Raw genomic sequence first — 14,548 nt, 5'->3', positions numbered from 1 at the left:
TATAATCCATATATCAATTCCAAAGATCACAAAAAATAAGTATAAATACATTTACATGTTTGACAAGCGCGGACATGAATACAACACAATTAGAAACTAAAGAAGAACCAAAGGATAACCAGACGGTAAACACAGTGACAAAAGTCACCAAGACACACAGTAAACATCCTACGACCGGCAGCCGCAAGCCTGCAACCAATAAAGCACCACATTATCTTCAGACCAATTTCCTCATTGACTTTTACATCAGACATGGTGTAGTTCTTTCATGGAATCACCACAATTTTTATTATTTTATTCTAATTTAGTTTTATGTTATGTGTATAAAGTGTCTAGTATAAATTAAGTGCCAGTTTAGCACTGAATGGTGCTCGAGAAGACTGCTAATAGAGAGAATTATACCATGAATGGATGGCATCTTCTGTTTTTAGTGAAAGTTTTTCTGTAGAATTATTTATATTTGACACTTAATATTTTATTGAATTGCACTCTTTATATAGATTGAAAAATAACTCAGCCAATCCAGCGTTGCAGAGCAGTAGATACGTAATTTAGCTAAGCAGTGGTAGAAAAGACTAAAGCCTCCTGTGTAGAGCAGCGAGATGAACTAGATTGCTGTCTTCTAGGTATTTTCTGTAAATTCTATTATTAGTCTATTGCTATCATTATGTGTATACACTTTGTACTGAGATGTGCTGTCCACTCCTATTTCATTTATATTTTTAATGTCAGCTGATGTCAGCTTGCCAATTTGAAATCCTATGTACGAGAGTTTTTTAAAGTGTTTGCCATACTCAATAAGGGTATTTAGGTCTAGATCTACAACACTGGTTATCTCAATCGTTACCTTCTCAACAGAGTCAGAATTTAAGTGCAGGCACACAGAGTCTCTAAGAAAAAGCATGAATTTCTCAGTTATTTTGTCTTTATGGCTGATTTTGAAGGCTATTGTCTTGATTGCCTTATACGCGCCAAAGGGAAACACGAAGTTGCTCAGATACGGAAGAAATCGAGAATCGGGCTTGGCAGCTTCTGTGAAACTTGAAATAAATAGAGAGCTAGTTTCTAGGCTCATGCGAAACTTCATATAGTACGAAACTATATTAAAAAAAGTTTCATCGATAGCAAGAGGAAATTTGACGTCTATAAGGATGGGGTTGTTCACTTTAATGTTGCTAAATCCCAGGTCTTGGTAGATGTTGTTGTTTATGTAGCAATTTGTAATGGCTATCTCTTCTCCTATCTTCCTGTTTTCGTCGATGATCTTTTTTTCCTTCTCGGAAAACGTATGGTACTTCTTCTGAACTTGGCTTATGTTTAGATACTGCACGTTTCTCTTAATCCGCGGGAGCAGGCTCTCCTCATACTTTTCGTCGTATCCGTAGAACACATTTTGCATGTACAGAGCATACAGGTTCTTAATTTTCTTGATGAAGGTAAAGTCTGGAATTTCTTTAAAAACCGTTCTGTGAAATTCCAATATTTTCACAGAAGACAGATAGCGCAGACTAGAAATGCTCTGCGTGTTGGTTATGTTTACCATGCTGATTGATAAATTGAAGTGTACATTGTGTATAGAATGCAAAAAGTGTTCGATCTCTTCCTCCTCCACTGCTTCTATTAATAAGGTGTCGACCCATATTGTGGTCTTTAAGTTTTTATCACCAAGTAGTCTTGTTTCTTTAAAGCCCAGAACAAGGAGCTCTTCAAAATTCTCCATGTCTTTAAAAGTGCTCGAGTGCAAAGACACATTGCACAGCTTGACCTCGCTTGCAGAGCTAAAATATTTGAACTTTGAAAACCTGAAGTTCTCAGACAGCGCAAAGTTTTGTACAACAATGCGATCCTCCACATTCTCCTGCAGGTCTACAAACATCAATATGATGTTCAAAATGTCATCGCTGCAGCTAGTTAGCTCTGGAGAGATGCATACTCCTATGCTGGCTTTGCTATACAGGCCGTATGAGTAAGGTGTTCTACTCTCTGCTGGAGAAATTAAAAACTCTATGACGTAGGATAGTGCAAAATGATCAGTTCCAAATCTGATAACTTCCTCTTTTAAGTGTCTTGTGACTAATTTGACAAATGCATTGTCTTTAGTAAAAAGCCCATTTGAGTTCCCTTCCACGAGCTTAAAAGTATCAGCATACAACTGCGCTATTTTGCATAGGCTATTACTGACTGTCTGTTCGCAGCCACTCAAGCCATTTTCAGTAGAACCAGAATCTTTTCTCTGTTTCTCATCTATTTTATTATCATCAGATATCTCTTCCATTGAGCTTCTGCCCTTTCCATCTTCTTGCTGCATCCAAATACCAGTAAAAATTATTGCCAGCTATATTTATAGCCACTGCTGCTGACGAAAATAGACCAATACAATGTCTCAACAAACCATCCTATTACAGCTGGCAAAATAAAAAGCAGAACCAATCCTTTTCAAGCTCTGAAATTAACCGTGCATTGATTGGGTAAAGTTCTTCAGTTAGTTAAATACATACTAGAAAAGCTCTCTATTTTTATTTCTATTTGTTGTGCAAATTATTTTAACACTCACTAACTCATTTTTGAATACAAAGCAGTATGGATTTTAGCTTTTATTTTAAAAAATAGACTTTGCAAAGTATAAAAAGGAAATACAAACACACATTTATTTAGCTCAATTTCTAGGACAGAATACAGATGACTGGATGAGTACTTTTAAGTATTTCGCGCAAAGACTATGTTTGTTAACTTTCTATCATCATCAGTATATATATCATAGTCAGGTATGTTATTTATTCTGGAGACAGCTTTACTTCTGGTTTGTAAAAGTTTGTAATTTTCAAGCTGCACTTCTTTTATATTTTTAAAATACCTGCTAATTTCAAAGACAGTGTTTATGTTTATAGGAGCAACTACTTCTGATGTAAAAAATACTTCTTTAATGTCGCTGGGATGTGTATATAAAAATAGCATTTTTACAAAGAAATTTACAAATGGCTCTGTTATTTCATTTTCGTGGTAGAATTGCAAGTATAAACGCTCAAAGTTTTTGCAAGAGCTATAAGGCAGCACAACATGAGTTTTATGGGCATGGAATATAGTATCTGGTTTGTTAGATTTTGTAAAAATTGAAAGAGAATAAGCATTGAGTGTCATATCTACATGAAAATACAATCTGTATGATACTACATCTGAGAAGCTATTGTCTTTAAGAAGAGAAATTGTAATATTCATACAGCTGAAATGTCTTCCTTTGACTTTGCTAAGTCCTAAATCATGGTAGATACTATTATTCACATCAATAGACGATGGGGCAATCTCTTCTCCTACCGTTCTATTCTCTTCAATAATCTTTTTTACTTTTTCCGAGTATGTCTCGTATTTATGCGAGACTTGGCTTACATTCAAGTAATCTACATTTTTTCTAATCTTTGGGAGTGAGTCCTCACTGTACTTCTCATCATATCCGTAAAATACATCCAGAATCTTTAGATTCTCCAGATTCTTGCTTTTCTTGATAAAAGTAAAGTCAGGCACTTCTTTAAACACCACTCCATTCAACTCAAATGAGTTTAGAGAAGATATATAGGAGAGACTAGAAATGATCTGAGCATTGGACAGACTTACCATTCTGATCTTTAAATCAAAAGACGAATACTTTGCATCTGTGGAGCACAAAAAGCGCTCAACCTGTTTTTCCTCCAGCTTCTCTATCAATAGATATTTTAAATTTGGTATGCTTATTTTTACATTTCCATCGCCAAGTAGCACCGTTTTGTCAGCCATTACCAAGTTTTTAAGTGTTTTAAGATTCTCTATGTCCTTAAAGGCATTAGAGTGTATCGATGTGCAAAGCAATAGCATCTGCTCTAGATCAGCAAGACAATTGAACTTTGACAGCACAAAGTTTTCAGAGAGTGAGGCATTGTATATACTAAGAATATTTGCTGATCCATACTGCAAGTCTACGAAAGTCAATAAGATGTTCAAGAGGTCATCACTACTCCCAACCAGCTCGGGGGAAACAGCTATTTGTACAGAATCATCTTTAACGGTTCTATACTCGTACCTTCTTCTGTTCTTCACAGGCGCAACTAAGGAGTCTAGTACTGTGCTTAACTCAATACGATTTCCTTTAAAAGCAAGGACGTTAACATACAGATAGTCGGTGAATAGCTTAACGAGTGCATTGTCCTTGGTAAAAAGCCCGTTAGAGTCTGCTCCTAGTAGCTTGAAAGAATTGCCGTATCGGTCCACTATTTTACACAAACAATCGCTGACCATCTGTTTGTGATCAACTGGACTGTTTTCAGCAGAAGCAAGAGACAAAACTTTTTTCTCTTTTTCGATCATGGCGCTATCGTTAAATGTTTCTTTAGGCGTACCTCCTGTTTTATCCTTGCCGTATTCTCGCTTTATCCAAAACCCTGCACAGATTACTACGAGTACAACCATAACAAAAAACCCTGTTCTAAGCGCTCTGTTCTTTCGGGGCATGTTTTACTGTTCTGAGCTGTATTTATAGCTGTCAAATCATCTTGGAGCATGGGCCAATGGTATGGAAATAATAAAGCATCCTATTACAGCTAATAAAGCATCCATTAGAAATAAAGCACTGAATACTAAACAGAAATAAAAATATTTTCATTGGTGCACTCATGGGCTTGGCGAGCTAGCTACAAAACATAGACAGGACGAAGTAATGAACGGGCTGGGCATTGTATGGAGCAACTGCAAGTTTTCTAAGATGTATAAAACTGTAAATATCCGCACTTTCTGTAGAAAAAAGAATGTCAACTTCAGTACGCTCTTAATAGTGCAAGATAGTTTGTCATCCGTTAAGTAGATATACAATATAGAAAGAGAGGATTGCACTGATGTAATGCATATAGCGGTTGAAAAGCATTTTGATCTGAACTACACACACCCCATGTGGTATATATACAAGCGATGCGAGTACGCAAGCTATTTAACTAGAAAAGATCTTTGTTTCAGGCTGGCTTCTTTCATGAAAACAAAAGATGGAACAACTATACTCAGACCGCACGCGATAAGCAAGGAAGACGATAGTGCAATGAAAGAAGAAAACATAAAAAGCTGTATTGGAGCATGGTTTTTGTCTTCTGCTAAAATTATTACCAGAGAAGAAGATGGCACAGAATACGAGGAATTAGTTAGTGATTTTGTTGACAATTTACAATATATACCGGATAAGAAATTCCAAATAGAGAGAACAAGAGAATCATCAAAAAGAGTAATTTTCTCGTCTTATACGCCGCTAGGATAGTATCACCCTGTAAACATGCAGTTAGAAAGAAGTTGAGAGAACGCACTAACTTAGACTAGCCGATTAATAAACTGTTCATCTACTCATCTATTTACTGTAAATACCGTCTAAATAGTCTAAAAGTTATTGGTTCAGTACAAAATATTTAGAAAATATTTTTATTGATTAATTTTATGGCATTAGCCAATCTGTTCTGTGCAACGAACTATTTATTGGTTATTGTATTTAAATAAATTTGCACCAAAAAAATTTTAATGATGTTCAGCATGGCCAATATTACTAGTATGCTGCCCAGAGAATCTACAATTATCCAATCCACTATATTAAATGCTTTATGTATAATACAGCTATTTATTACAGAGAAATTCGAAAAAGAACTGCAAAAAAAGTCTGATACAGACCCTTTTGAATACGAAGATCTAGAATCAGAAGATCTAAACAAACAAATCATAGAAATAGCAAAGCTATTTATTCCTTTATTTGCAGTACAAATTATTCTACTGATAGTAGGAAGCGTGCCAGAAGCAACACTAGGCTCTATAGCCAATTATTTTGGAGTAATCGCCCAAAACAGCTCTCTAGAAATGGCTCTCAACGCATTCGCACACTACTTTAAACTATTCTGCATTTTTCTTCCCTTTATTCTGGCAATCTTTTACATATATAGATATACAACAAATTACAGTATGAAAAGAAAACAAGAAAAAGAGGAAAAGAAAATTGCATGTCTTATATCTATTACAATAGGATTTATTTTTCTTTGCTTAATGATTCAAAACTATTCATTCATGTATAATGGAATGATAAAGCCTATAATGGCAATTGCTGTAAGCAAAACTCCTCGTTTGGCAATGTTTATTTCTCGAGTTATATTCTATATGTATACTATTGCAGAGGGCTTCTGTCTGACACACAGTATATATTCAAAAGGCAAAAACTTCAGAGAAAACAGAAAACTACTACTAGCAGAAGGCGTGTATCTGTCCATACTTGCAATAGCGATGGGTATAGTCACTTTGCATCTAGTGATGTCTACAAACATGCTACTAGATCTACTTAGAGCTCTCAGTGCGCAAAAAAATAATCAATAAGTGGACAAACGCGTCAAATTGATTAGAACACGGAAATAAAGATAAATCATTTTCCATCGCACATTTACTTTGCTGAGTGGCTATATTTTTATTTTTCACCATTAGTTGCCAACGAAAATACTCTTATTGGATGCTCTGATGATATTAGCCACTCTTTGTAGCGAACTATTTATTGGTTGTTTGTCTTAATAAATTCGCATCAAAGGAGAAGTTTCAACGATGTCTATTATAAATTATGCTGCTGATATGCTGCCAAGCCAAACCACGATCATCCAATATGTAATTTCAACTATAGTGTACAAGGTGCAGATTTTTACTCTTGAGGATCTATTCGGCATAAAGATGGAGCTGGGCTATTTCGGAAAGGCTTTGGAATTGCCAACTGTGTCGAAAGAAAAGAAAAAAATACTCTTCATAGAAATACTAAAAATCTTAGGGCTGGCTTTCGCAGTGCAAAATGTCCTATTATGTGCAGGGAAGGCGATAGAAAAATCAGGCAACTTTATAACTAACTATTTTGGCGAAATATTCCAAGGAAGTGTCATATCCATGGCTCTCAAGGAGTATGTGTACTACTTTAAGTTATTCTGCGCCTTTCTTCCGATTGTCATGGTGCTCTACTACACGGTTATGTACACAATTGAAAACATGAATAGAGCACGCACTAGAAAGATGGCAGCAGCTTTTATCTCAATGGGCGCAGGAGTCCTGGTTAGTTTTCTGATGATAGGCAACTATCTGATTCTGCACAGCGACCAAATAAGAAATATCTCGATGGCTATCTTTGGAAAGACTCCCAGTCTGATAATCCTGAACTTCCTAATTTTCTATATATACTCCATTGCAGAGAGCATTTGTCTTGCGCGCAATATGAGCAAAAGAGAAGAAAAAATCAGAAGAAACAAAAGATCATTGGTAATGGAGGGCATATACCTCTTTATACTTGCACTCTCTATGTCTATAGCCACCGTCTATGTGGGAATGTCTGTGGGCATACTGCTAAGCCTATTCAGATCGCTTACGAAGAAAGTAAGCAAGCATGGAGTCGACAAAACAGGGACTATTATAAGCTGAAAAAAATAAACCATTTATCATGTAATTCTTTTACGAGGCTGCGCATTTTAATTTTGTTCTCGCATTGTATTCCAGTGGGCAATATTACTGTTTCTATTGGCTACTCTGGTGATATTAGTCACGCTTTGTAAAGGATTGTTTATTGGTTTTTCTGTTAATAAATTCGCATCAAAGGAGAAGTTTTAACGATGTCTTTCATCAGTGATGTTATAGAAATGCTGCCCACCAAAACCACGATCATTCAATCAGCAATATCAAATGTAGTAAATACAATACAGGTGTTTGTTCTGGAGAGTATATTCAACGTAAAAATGGAATCAGGCTATAAAGGACACGCTCTTAAACTGATAACTTTTCAAACAAGAGATAGAACAAAAACCATCCTAGAGATAATGAAGATTTTAGGGCTGGCATTTGCAATACAGAACGTCCTACTGGCTGCAGGCAGCGTAACAGAAACATCTGGAGATTTCATAACCACCAATCTCAGTCTGCTGGCTCAAAAGAGCACTCTACTTATGATTCTCAAAGAGTATGTACACTACTTTAAAATATTTTGCTCTCTTCTTCCGATTATCATGGTGCTCTACTACACAGTTATCTACACAATCGAAAACACGAATAGAGCGCGCACCAGAAAGATTGCAGCAACGTTTATCTCGATGGGCACAGGTGTTATGATCAGCGTGCTGATGATAGGCAACTATCTAATGCTCCACAGCGAAATGGTATGGAATTTAACGGTGTCCATCTTTGGAAAGACTCCCAGTCTGGTAATGTTTAACTTCCTAATCTTCTATACATATTCGATTGCAGAGAGCATCTGTCTCTCTCGAAACATAACTATAAAAAGCAAAAGATTTAGAGACAGCAAAAGATCGCTGCTGCTAGAGGGTGTATACCTCTTTATACTTGCAATGGCAATGTCTATGACTACTGTGTACATGGGAATAGCTGTAAGTATGCTATTAAATCTATTCAGAACACTCACGAAGAAAATAAGCCAGAAAGGTGTTTGCAAATCGGGACTTATTATAGCGTAAAAATAAAGACAAATCATTTTCTGCCATATTTACTTTTTTTACATGGCTGCTTTGTAATTTCATTATTCCTTTTTTACTTGGCAGTGAAGGCACTTCTATTGGCTTCTTTTATGATACTAGCTGTGTTTCCAGCGAACTATTTATTGGTTGTTCTTCCTAATAAGTTCGCAATAAAGGAGAAAATTTGACAATGTCTATTATAGCCTATGCTATCAGTATGCTGCCCACCAAAACCACGATCATCCAGACAGCAATATCACATGTAATTTACACAGTACAGCAGCTTTTTCTAGAGAAAACTCTCAGAATAAAAATGGAATCAGGGTATCTGTCGGATGCTTTAAATTTGCCCATTGCAAAAAGAGTAAGCAAAAAAAAAGCGGTCATAGAAATACTGAAGGGCCTGGGCCTGGCATTTGCAATACAGAATGTTCTGCTGGCAACAGGCAGCGCAACAGAAGCCTCAGGAGATTTCATAACTAATTATTTCAGCGTAATAGCCCAAAGCAACTCTCTGCCCCTGGTTCTTAAGCAGTTTGTGCAAAGTTTCAAAATATTCTGCACTCTTCTGCCCATTCTCATGGCGTTCTACTATACGGTTATATGCACAATTAAAAGCACAAATAGAGCAAAGAGTAGGAAGATAACAGCAGCCACTGCCTCTACAGCAGTAGGGAGCTTGCTTATCCTGCTGATGATAGGCAACTATTTGATCATCCATAGCGAAATAGTCGGGAAAATAGCAGTGTCTATTTTTGGAAAGAGCCCCACTCTGGTAGTGTTTAACTTTCTGATTTTTTCCATATATTCCATTGCAGAGAGCATCTGTCTCTCTCGAAACATATATGCAAACAGTAAAAATTCTAGAAGAAACAAAAAGTCGCTGGTGGCAGAAGGCGTGTATCTGTCCATCCTTGCAATAGCGATGTCTATAGCCACTGCATACGTGGGAGTGTCTGTAACCCTCCTATTGAATCTGTTTGTAACACTCACGAAGAAAATAATTAACAAGAGAACCAATGCATCAAGAACTATTATGAACTAAGAATAAAGATAGATTATTTCCTACACAATTTCCTTAAATGGCTGTCATAGACAGTTTTCTATTATAATTAAGATCATTTGTGCTCTTAAAATGTCTTTTATAAAAATAAGATGAAAAATTTAATGGAGGAAATATAGCCAGAGAATACTCTGAGTGTGTAATTATGTGCACTCTCCTTTTTAGATGAATAGCAGACAAGTATGGCACGCATACTCTCTGTTTCCTAACTGTTTGATCGCTGCTGTGGAATACATTATTAATCTATCTCTTTCTGTAGGTTTTGAGTGGGTGTGTTTGAGTTTTAATTTAATTTATTGCTTTATTAATTTTTCTGTAATAATTCCTGGCCTTCATAATTCTATTTATTTTTATTTTCCATGAACAGATCGTGTGAAGTGGAACTCCTTTCCTGGATAAAAAGCATACTCTCGCTGAAGATAGACGAAAAGACCGCCAGTCTAATGGATTTGCTGGCAGACGGCTTGGTTCTGTGCAATTTGATAAATGTTTTTATTCCCAACAAGTGCATGGCAAAGCCATCAAATATTGTTTTTAAGAGAATGGAAAACATCGACATGTTTCTAAGAGCGTGCAAAGAAATAGGAGTCCTTGACAGCGAGCTATTCCAGACAGTCGATCTAGTGAACGAAGAAAAGAGAAACCCAAAGCAGGTGGCCATCTGTCTGTACTCTCTCAGCAGAAACCTGAAGAAAAAGTACCCAAAATCAAAATTCAAGGTCATTGGACCTAAGCTGGCAGAGCAGAACAAAAGAGAGTTCTCAGCTGAGCAGCTGGAGATGGGCAAAAAGATAATAAGTGTGCAAATGGGAACTAACAAAGGAGCAACGCAGTCTGGGCACGGCACAGGCGTGCGCCAAATAACTCCAGGTAATGAATAAATTAACTTCCTCAAATTAATTAGCTTTTCCCTGTTTATATTGAATCATTTCTGTTTTCAATCACATGCAGAAAAGAATGATCCTGTGTGCATTTATGATATGCGTGTCTTTTCTGAGACTTATTGCATGCGACAACTACCACTCGCTAGGGAGACAGCGCATTATATGCAATGGCTCTGAGATGAATCTAGCGTGTCTTGGGAGCAGATGGAAAATATCGTATCTGGGAGTGGATGAAAGCATACGCATAACAGAAGACGATGACGCAGTGCGGATAACTGGGCTTGTAAAAACAGGGAAACCTGAAGTAAAAACAGACACCACAATATTCCACCCAGATGGGTATAATATTATCCTGCACTACGACAATGTGTACGAGAAAGTCCCTGAGAAAGTGATGATAATGTGCGGTGCCATTTTTATAACGATTTTTGTAACTGCTGTTTTCTTTCACAGAATAGAAGTGGTGTTCAAGAAAAAACAGAAAGACTTGTAAAATTTTACAGCTACAAATTCAATGGACATTCGCACTCTTCCCATTATTTCTGAAGTGTACGGAGAAGAGGGGTCGGGAAGGAACTCGTTCTGTTTTTGCATTGCAAAAGACTGCAACTCTCTGTGGATAGAAGCGTACAGTAAACTTTCAACCAAAAGGGCATACTCACTGCGCATGGACTTGGAGAGCATTTACATTTGCAAGATTAAAAATATTCACGGCCTTCTGTACAGCCTAAAAAAAGGAGAAATTGGCAATTTTGTGAAAGACCATAGGATAGACGTAATCATCATCAACGGGCTAGAAGAGCTGGAAGAAGTGGGAGAGATAGGAACAAAGAACTACGTAGAAGTAGTGAGCCATTTGAAACAGCTGTACCTTTCATTAAAAGTAAAATCAATTCTTATCAGCAGAGTGCACACAAATATTGCAAATGAGAACAGTGTGAGATACAGCGAGAATATCAGCCCCAGTACAATTTTCACTCTCAACACCATAAATAAACAGAGCACGGAAGAGAAAAAAGAAAGACTGCAGAGTGACATCCTGTACCAAAAGTACTTTAAACAGCATGTTCCTCCGTCCAGTATAAAAGGAACACTCTGGGAGTATGCAATGCCCACAAAGCTCTACATAAAAAGAACATCCAGTCCGTCAGTGCGCATCATCACAGTAGTAAAGCCAGAGATATCGCACCCGCCACAGTATACCATGGAAATAGGCCCAACATCAGTCACTATAGAGAGAATATAGAGAATAAAAGTGTATATGTAGAATAAGAAAGAATGCAAAATAAAAATAAAAAGTGTTAATGTTTACAAGTATTCGTATATTATTTTTATTTTCTTCACATTCTAGCTATTGTAAATTTTTATTCCTGTAAGTGCTTATACTCTTAGCTATCATTATGGCAATAGAAAACAAGTAGGAATGACTTACTACTCTTCTATGATGCAACACTATACAGCTGCTATGATCTATCAATGGTCTTTCTTTTGTTTATCATCCTTTATCACCTATTTTCTTCTAAGTTAGTAGCTATTTTACTTACCATCACACACTCTGTCCTTTTCTATCTTCTTCTACTCTTTCTGCTGGCTTTCTTTCTCATGCTTTTATTGTCTATTGTCTCTCTAATCTAGTTTGATTTGTCTCGTTTGGGCGCGCGTCTGTTTGTTTTTATTTTTATTTTTCTCTTTCTGTCTTCATGATTCTTGGGGTGCCGTCTTTCATTGTGCGCAGAATATTGAAAAAGGGGATGATACGGCAGATGAACGGAATAAGAGAAATATCACTTACGGGAAAGATAATCAGAAGGACAAGAAACACCTGCACTCTATTCGACTCCTTTTCAGGTATCCATGCGCAGACAAGCAATCCAGTCCTGCACTCTGCGATAGACAAGAGCATAAACGAAGACTATCTGGTCCATTTAACGTGTTCATTCGAAAGAATTCCAAGGCCCCGGCTCCTAATAAGAGCAGTCAGACAAGCTACATTCACCGAGGAAATGTACAGAACGATCGAGTCTATTGAATATTGGAAGAAAATTCAGTCACAAAAACAACCAAAGTAACTGAGATCAACAAACATTGGAAAGCATAAAAGCAAAAGACAAATAATGGGAATGCTTAAGGCGCTGCCTCTGAACACAAAAGAAAGAGAACAGTCGGACATGGCTGATTTGGAGATACTTGGAAGCATTTCATTTGACCTGAAAATTAACAAAGAAAGCGAGATTAAAAATGCATTTGTCTCTTTGGTTTCAAAGCTGGGGACAAGAGAGTTTCTGGAAGAATACTCAATCCTGTACTCCAAAATACTCGTTATCCACAAAGAAAAGAGCAACAGCCTGTTCCACCCATGCGTCTCAGAGCTGGAGTTTGAGCACTCTATAGAAGAAGAAAGCTCTTCTACTCCAGAAGAAGTCAGCACAGTGCTGGACTCCTGCATACTAAAAGAGATATCAATAAGCACTGATTATGTAAATAAAATTTAAATAACTATTAACACATAAATCCCTCCTTAAAACTTTAGCAGGCGCTTAAAACAAAAAACAAGCCAAGGATAAACAAAAGAAAATAGTCTAAATACCTTACACAGTACAGCCATGCAAATTCAGCACATACACTCTAAACTAACGGTATAACTATGACCATTCTATCTCCTACACTGATTAAAAGAACCACCAGAACACAATGCTACACATCAGCTGTAAAAGACATAAAAGACATGAATATCAACATAATCTAAGTCATACTCAGTATAAGTACACCAGATCAGCACTGTACTACTTTCTTGCTCTTTTATTCACCGGTGATCACTAAGCGAGCTGAGTTCTGGGCGGGCAATAGTATAAATAATATTTTGCATTTTTACACCATGGGAATACACAAACTAACAGAATTGCTGAAAGAGAAAGCCCCAAAGGCCATAAGAAACAAAGAGATAGAGAAGTACAGAGGATGGAAGGTGGCAATAGATGCCAGCATGATTCTATATCAGTCTCTGGTAGCTATTAGGTACGGAATGGACAGTCTAAAGAACAAAGACGGGGAAAGCACAGCCCACATATACGGGATATTCTACAAGACCATAAATCTGCTGGAGAAGGGTATTGTCCCTGTGTACATTTTTGATGGAATTCCTCCAGACCTAAAAGAAAACACGCTTACAGAAAGGAGAACAAGGAAAGAAGAGGCAGAGAAGGCCATGGAAGAGGCAGAAAATGAAGAAGACAAATTAAAACACGCCAAAAGAACGGTGAGAGCCACCAAGTATCACGTAGAGTCAGCACAGGCTCTGCTAAAGGCCATGGGAGTGCCGTATGAAACAGCGCCGAATGAAGCCGAGGGGTACTGTGCAGCTCTGAATAGAGAGGGCGTCGTTGATGGCGTTGTATCTGAGGACATGGACTCTCTTGCATTTGGATGAAAAGTTTTGCTGCGTAACTTCTTCCCGGCTGTTATGAAAAAAGGCATTTCCGTTATGGAGATATCTCTGGACACGGTGCTTAAGCTCACTGAGCTGGAACAAAGCGAGTTCATCGACCTGTGCATACTCCTGGGCTGCGATTACTGCAAGAGACCGAAGGGCATGGGGCCTAAAAAGGCGTACGAGATTGTCCAGCAGTTTAAGTCGATAGAAAAAGCGCTGGAAAGTGGGAAAATAGAAGAACCGCACGAGAACTGGCCGTACAAAGAAGCAAGAGAGATCTTCACAGGGCAAGAAGCCAGCAAAAGAAAGACTTTTGCTCTGTCTCCACCAAATAACGAAGAAATAGTAAGATTCCTGGTGGAGGAGAACGGATTCGACATAAAAAAAGTAGAAAACGGAATAGTAAGGCTAGAAGCACAGAGCAAAACAAAGAAACAGGCGAGCATGCTCTCATTTGCTAAAAAGGTGTAGTAGCGAACAGTAAATATGTGTTGTTTCGTTTATTAAGTACAGAGTGAACAAAAGAATTTGGAGAATTAAAATTTGCAAAGCAGATCCAAAGTAAAATAAAAACATCTTACAATGTACTTGCCATTTTCCAATTAGCCTATACTCTGGTGCTATATGAATCTCTTCCTGTATACATTGTTGTGCTCCATGTGTCTGTGTCCTCTGACATGTCGCTGCTCGTGAA

General features: G+C 37.4%; 14 protein-coding genes across 14 annotated transcripts; 12 read left to right on the top strand and 2 right to left on the bottom strand.

Moving 5' to 3' along the window:
* Positions 1–622: 622 nt before the first annotated feature.
* NEMIN01_2095 (uncharacterized protein) lies at positions 623–2,308 on the bottom strand (the record flags this gene model as incomplete). The annotated part of the gene is made up of 1 exon (XM_051478037.1): positions 623–2,308. One exon carries the CDS (start codon positions 2,306–2,308, stop codon positions 623–625), a length of 1,686 nt encoding a protein of 561 aa, XP_051333997.1.
* A 389-nt stretch (positions 2,309–2,697) lies between these two features.
* On the bottom strand, positions 2,698–4,437 carry NEMIN01_2094 (uncharacterized protein; the record flags this gene model as incomplete). Its single annotated transcript, XM_051478036.1, has 1 exon — positions 2,698–4,437. The coding sequence occupies one exon, from the start codon at positions 4,435–4,437 to the stop codon at positions 2,698–2,700; it is 1,740 nt and encodes a 579-aa protein (XP_051333996.1).
* Positions 4,438–4,864: 427 nt separating this feature from the next.
* NEMIN01_2093 (uncharacterized protein) lies at positions 4,865–5,269 on the top strand (the record flags this gene model as incomplete). The annotated part of the gene is made up of 1 exon (XM_051478035.1): positions 4,865–5,269. One exon carries the CDS (start codon positions 4,865–4,867, stop codon positions 5,267–5,269), a length of 405 nt encoding a protein of 134 aa, XP_051333995.1.
* Positions 5,270–5,526: 257 nt separating this feature from the next.
* NEMIN01_2092 (uncharacterized protein) lies at positions 5,527–6,360 on the top strand (the record flags this gene model as incomplete). Its single annotated transcript, XM_051478034.1, has 1 exon — positions 5,527–6,360. The coding sequence occupies one exon, from the start codon at positions 5,527–5,529 to the stop codon at positions 6,358–6,360; it is 834 nt and encodes a 277-aa protein (XP_051333994.1).
* Positions 6,361–6,606: 246 nt separating this feature from the next.
* Positions 6,607–7,434, top strand: NEMIN01_2091 (uncharacterized protein; the record flags this gene model as incomplete). Its single annotated transcript, XM_051478033.1, has 1 exon — positions 6,607–7,434. The coding sequence occupies one exon, from the start codon at positions 6,607–6,609 to the stop codon at positions 7,432–7,434; it is 828 nt and encodes a 275-aa protein (XP_051333993.1).
* Positions 7,435–7,622: 188 nt separating this feature from the next.
* On the top strand, positions 7,623–8,477 carry NEMIN01_2090 (uncharacterized protein; the record flags this gene model as incomplete). Its single annotated transcript, XM_051478032.1, has 1 exon — positions 7,623–8,477. One exon carries the CDS (start codon positions 7,623–7,625, stop codon positions 8,475–8,477), a length of 855 nt encoding a protein of 284 aa, XP_051333992.1.
* A 190-nt stretch (positions 8,478–8,667) lies between these two features.
* NEMIN01_2089 (uncharacterized protein) lies at positions 8,668–9,522 on the top strand (the record flags this gene model as incomplete). The annotated part of the gene is made up of 1 exon (XM_051478031.1): positions 8,668–9,522. One exon carries the CDS (start codon positions 8,668–8,670, stop codon positions 9,520–9,522), a length of 855 nt encoding a protein of 284 aa, XP_051333991.1.
* A 377-nt stretch (positions 9,523–9,899) lies between these two features.
* NEMIN01_2088 (transgelin) lies at positions 9,900–10,421 on the top strand (the record flags this gene model as incomplete). The annotated part of the gene is made up of 1 exon (XM_051478030.1): positions 9,900–10,421. One exon carries the CDS (start codon positions 9,900–9,902, stop codon positions 10,419–10,421), a length of 522 nt encoding a protein of 173 aa, XP_051333990.1.
* Positions 10,422–10,485: 64 nt separating this feature from the next.
* NEMIN01_2087 (uncharacterized protein) lies at positions 10,486–10,917 on the top strand (the record flags this gene model as incomplete). The annotated part of the gene is made up of 1 exon (XM_051478029.1): positions 10,486–10,917. One exon carries the CDS (start codon positions 10,486–10,488, stop codon positions 10,915–10,917), a length of 432 nt encoding a protein of 143 aa, XP_051333989.1.
* A 21-nt stretch (positions 10,918–10,938) lies between these two features.
* NEMIN01_2086 (uncharacterized protein) lies at positions 10,939–11,670 on the top strand (the record flags this gene model as incomplete). The annotated part of the gene is made up of 1 exon (XM_051478028.1): positions 10,939–11,670. The coding sequence occupies one exon, from the start codon at positions 10,939–10,941 to the stop codon at positions 11,668–11,670; it is 732 nt and encodes a 243-aa protein (XP_051333988.1).
* A 454-nt stretch (positions 11,671–12,124) lies between these two features.
* On the top strand, positions 12,125–12,493 carry NEMIN01_2085 (uncharacterized protein; the record flags this gene model as incomplete). The annotated part of the gene is made up of 1 exon (XM_051478027.1): positions 12,125–12,493. One exon carries the CDS (start codon positions 12,125–12,127, stop codon positions 12,491–12,493), a length of 369 nt encoding a protein of 122 aa, XP_051333987.1.
* A 51-nt stretch (positions 12,494–12,544) lies between these two features.
* NEMIN01_2084 (uncharacterized protein) lies at positions 12,545–12,916 on the top strand (the record flags this gene model as incomplete). The annotated part of the gene is made up of 1 exon (XM_051478026.1): positions 12,545–12,916. One exon carries the CDS (start codon positions 12,545–12,547, stop codon positions 12,914–12,916), a length of 372 nt encoding a protein of 123 aa, XP_051333986.1.
* A 383-nt stretch (positions 12,917–13,299) lies between these two features.
* Positions 13,300–13,851, top strand: NEMIN01_2083 (flap endonuclease-1; the record flags this gene model as incomplete). Its single annotated transcript, XM_051478025.1, has 1 exon — positions 13,300–13,851. One exon carries the CDS (start codon positions 13,300–13,302, stop codon positions 13,849–13,851), a length of 552 nt encoding a protein of 183 aa, XP_051333985.1.
* A 33-nt stretch (positions 13,852–13,884) lies between these two features.
* NEMIN01_2082 (flap endonuclease-1) lies at positions 13,885–14,325 on the top strand (the record flags this gene model as incomplete). Its single annotated transcript, XM_051478024.1, has 1 exon — positions 13,885–14,325. One exon carries the CDS (start codon positions 13,885–13,887, stop codon positions 14,323–14,325), a length of 441 nt encoding a protein of 146 aa, XP_051333984.1.
* Between the last annotated feature and the right edge of the window lie 223 nt (positions 14,326–14,548).

Source organism: Nematocida minor (assembly GCF_024244105.1).
Source record: "Nematocida minor strain JUm1510 chromosome Unknown 7869, whole genome shotgun sequence".
In the NCBI taxonomy this organism is placed as follows: domain Eukaryota; kingdom Fungi; phylum Microsporidia; genus Nematocida; species Nematocida minor.
This window is presented reverse-complemented; position numbering and strand designations above follow the sequence as displayed.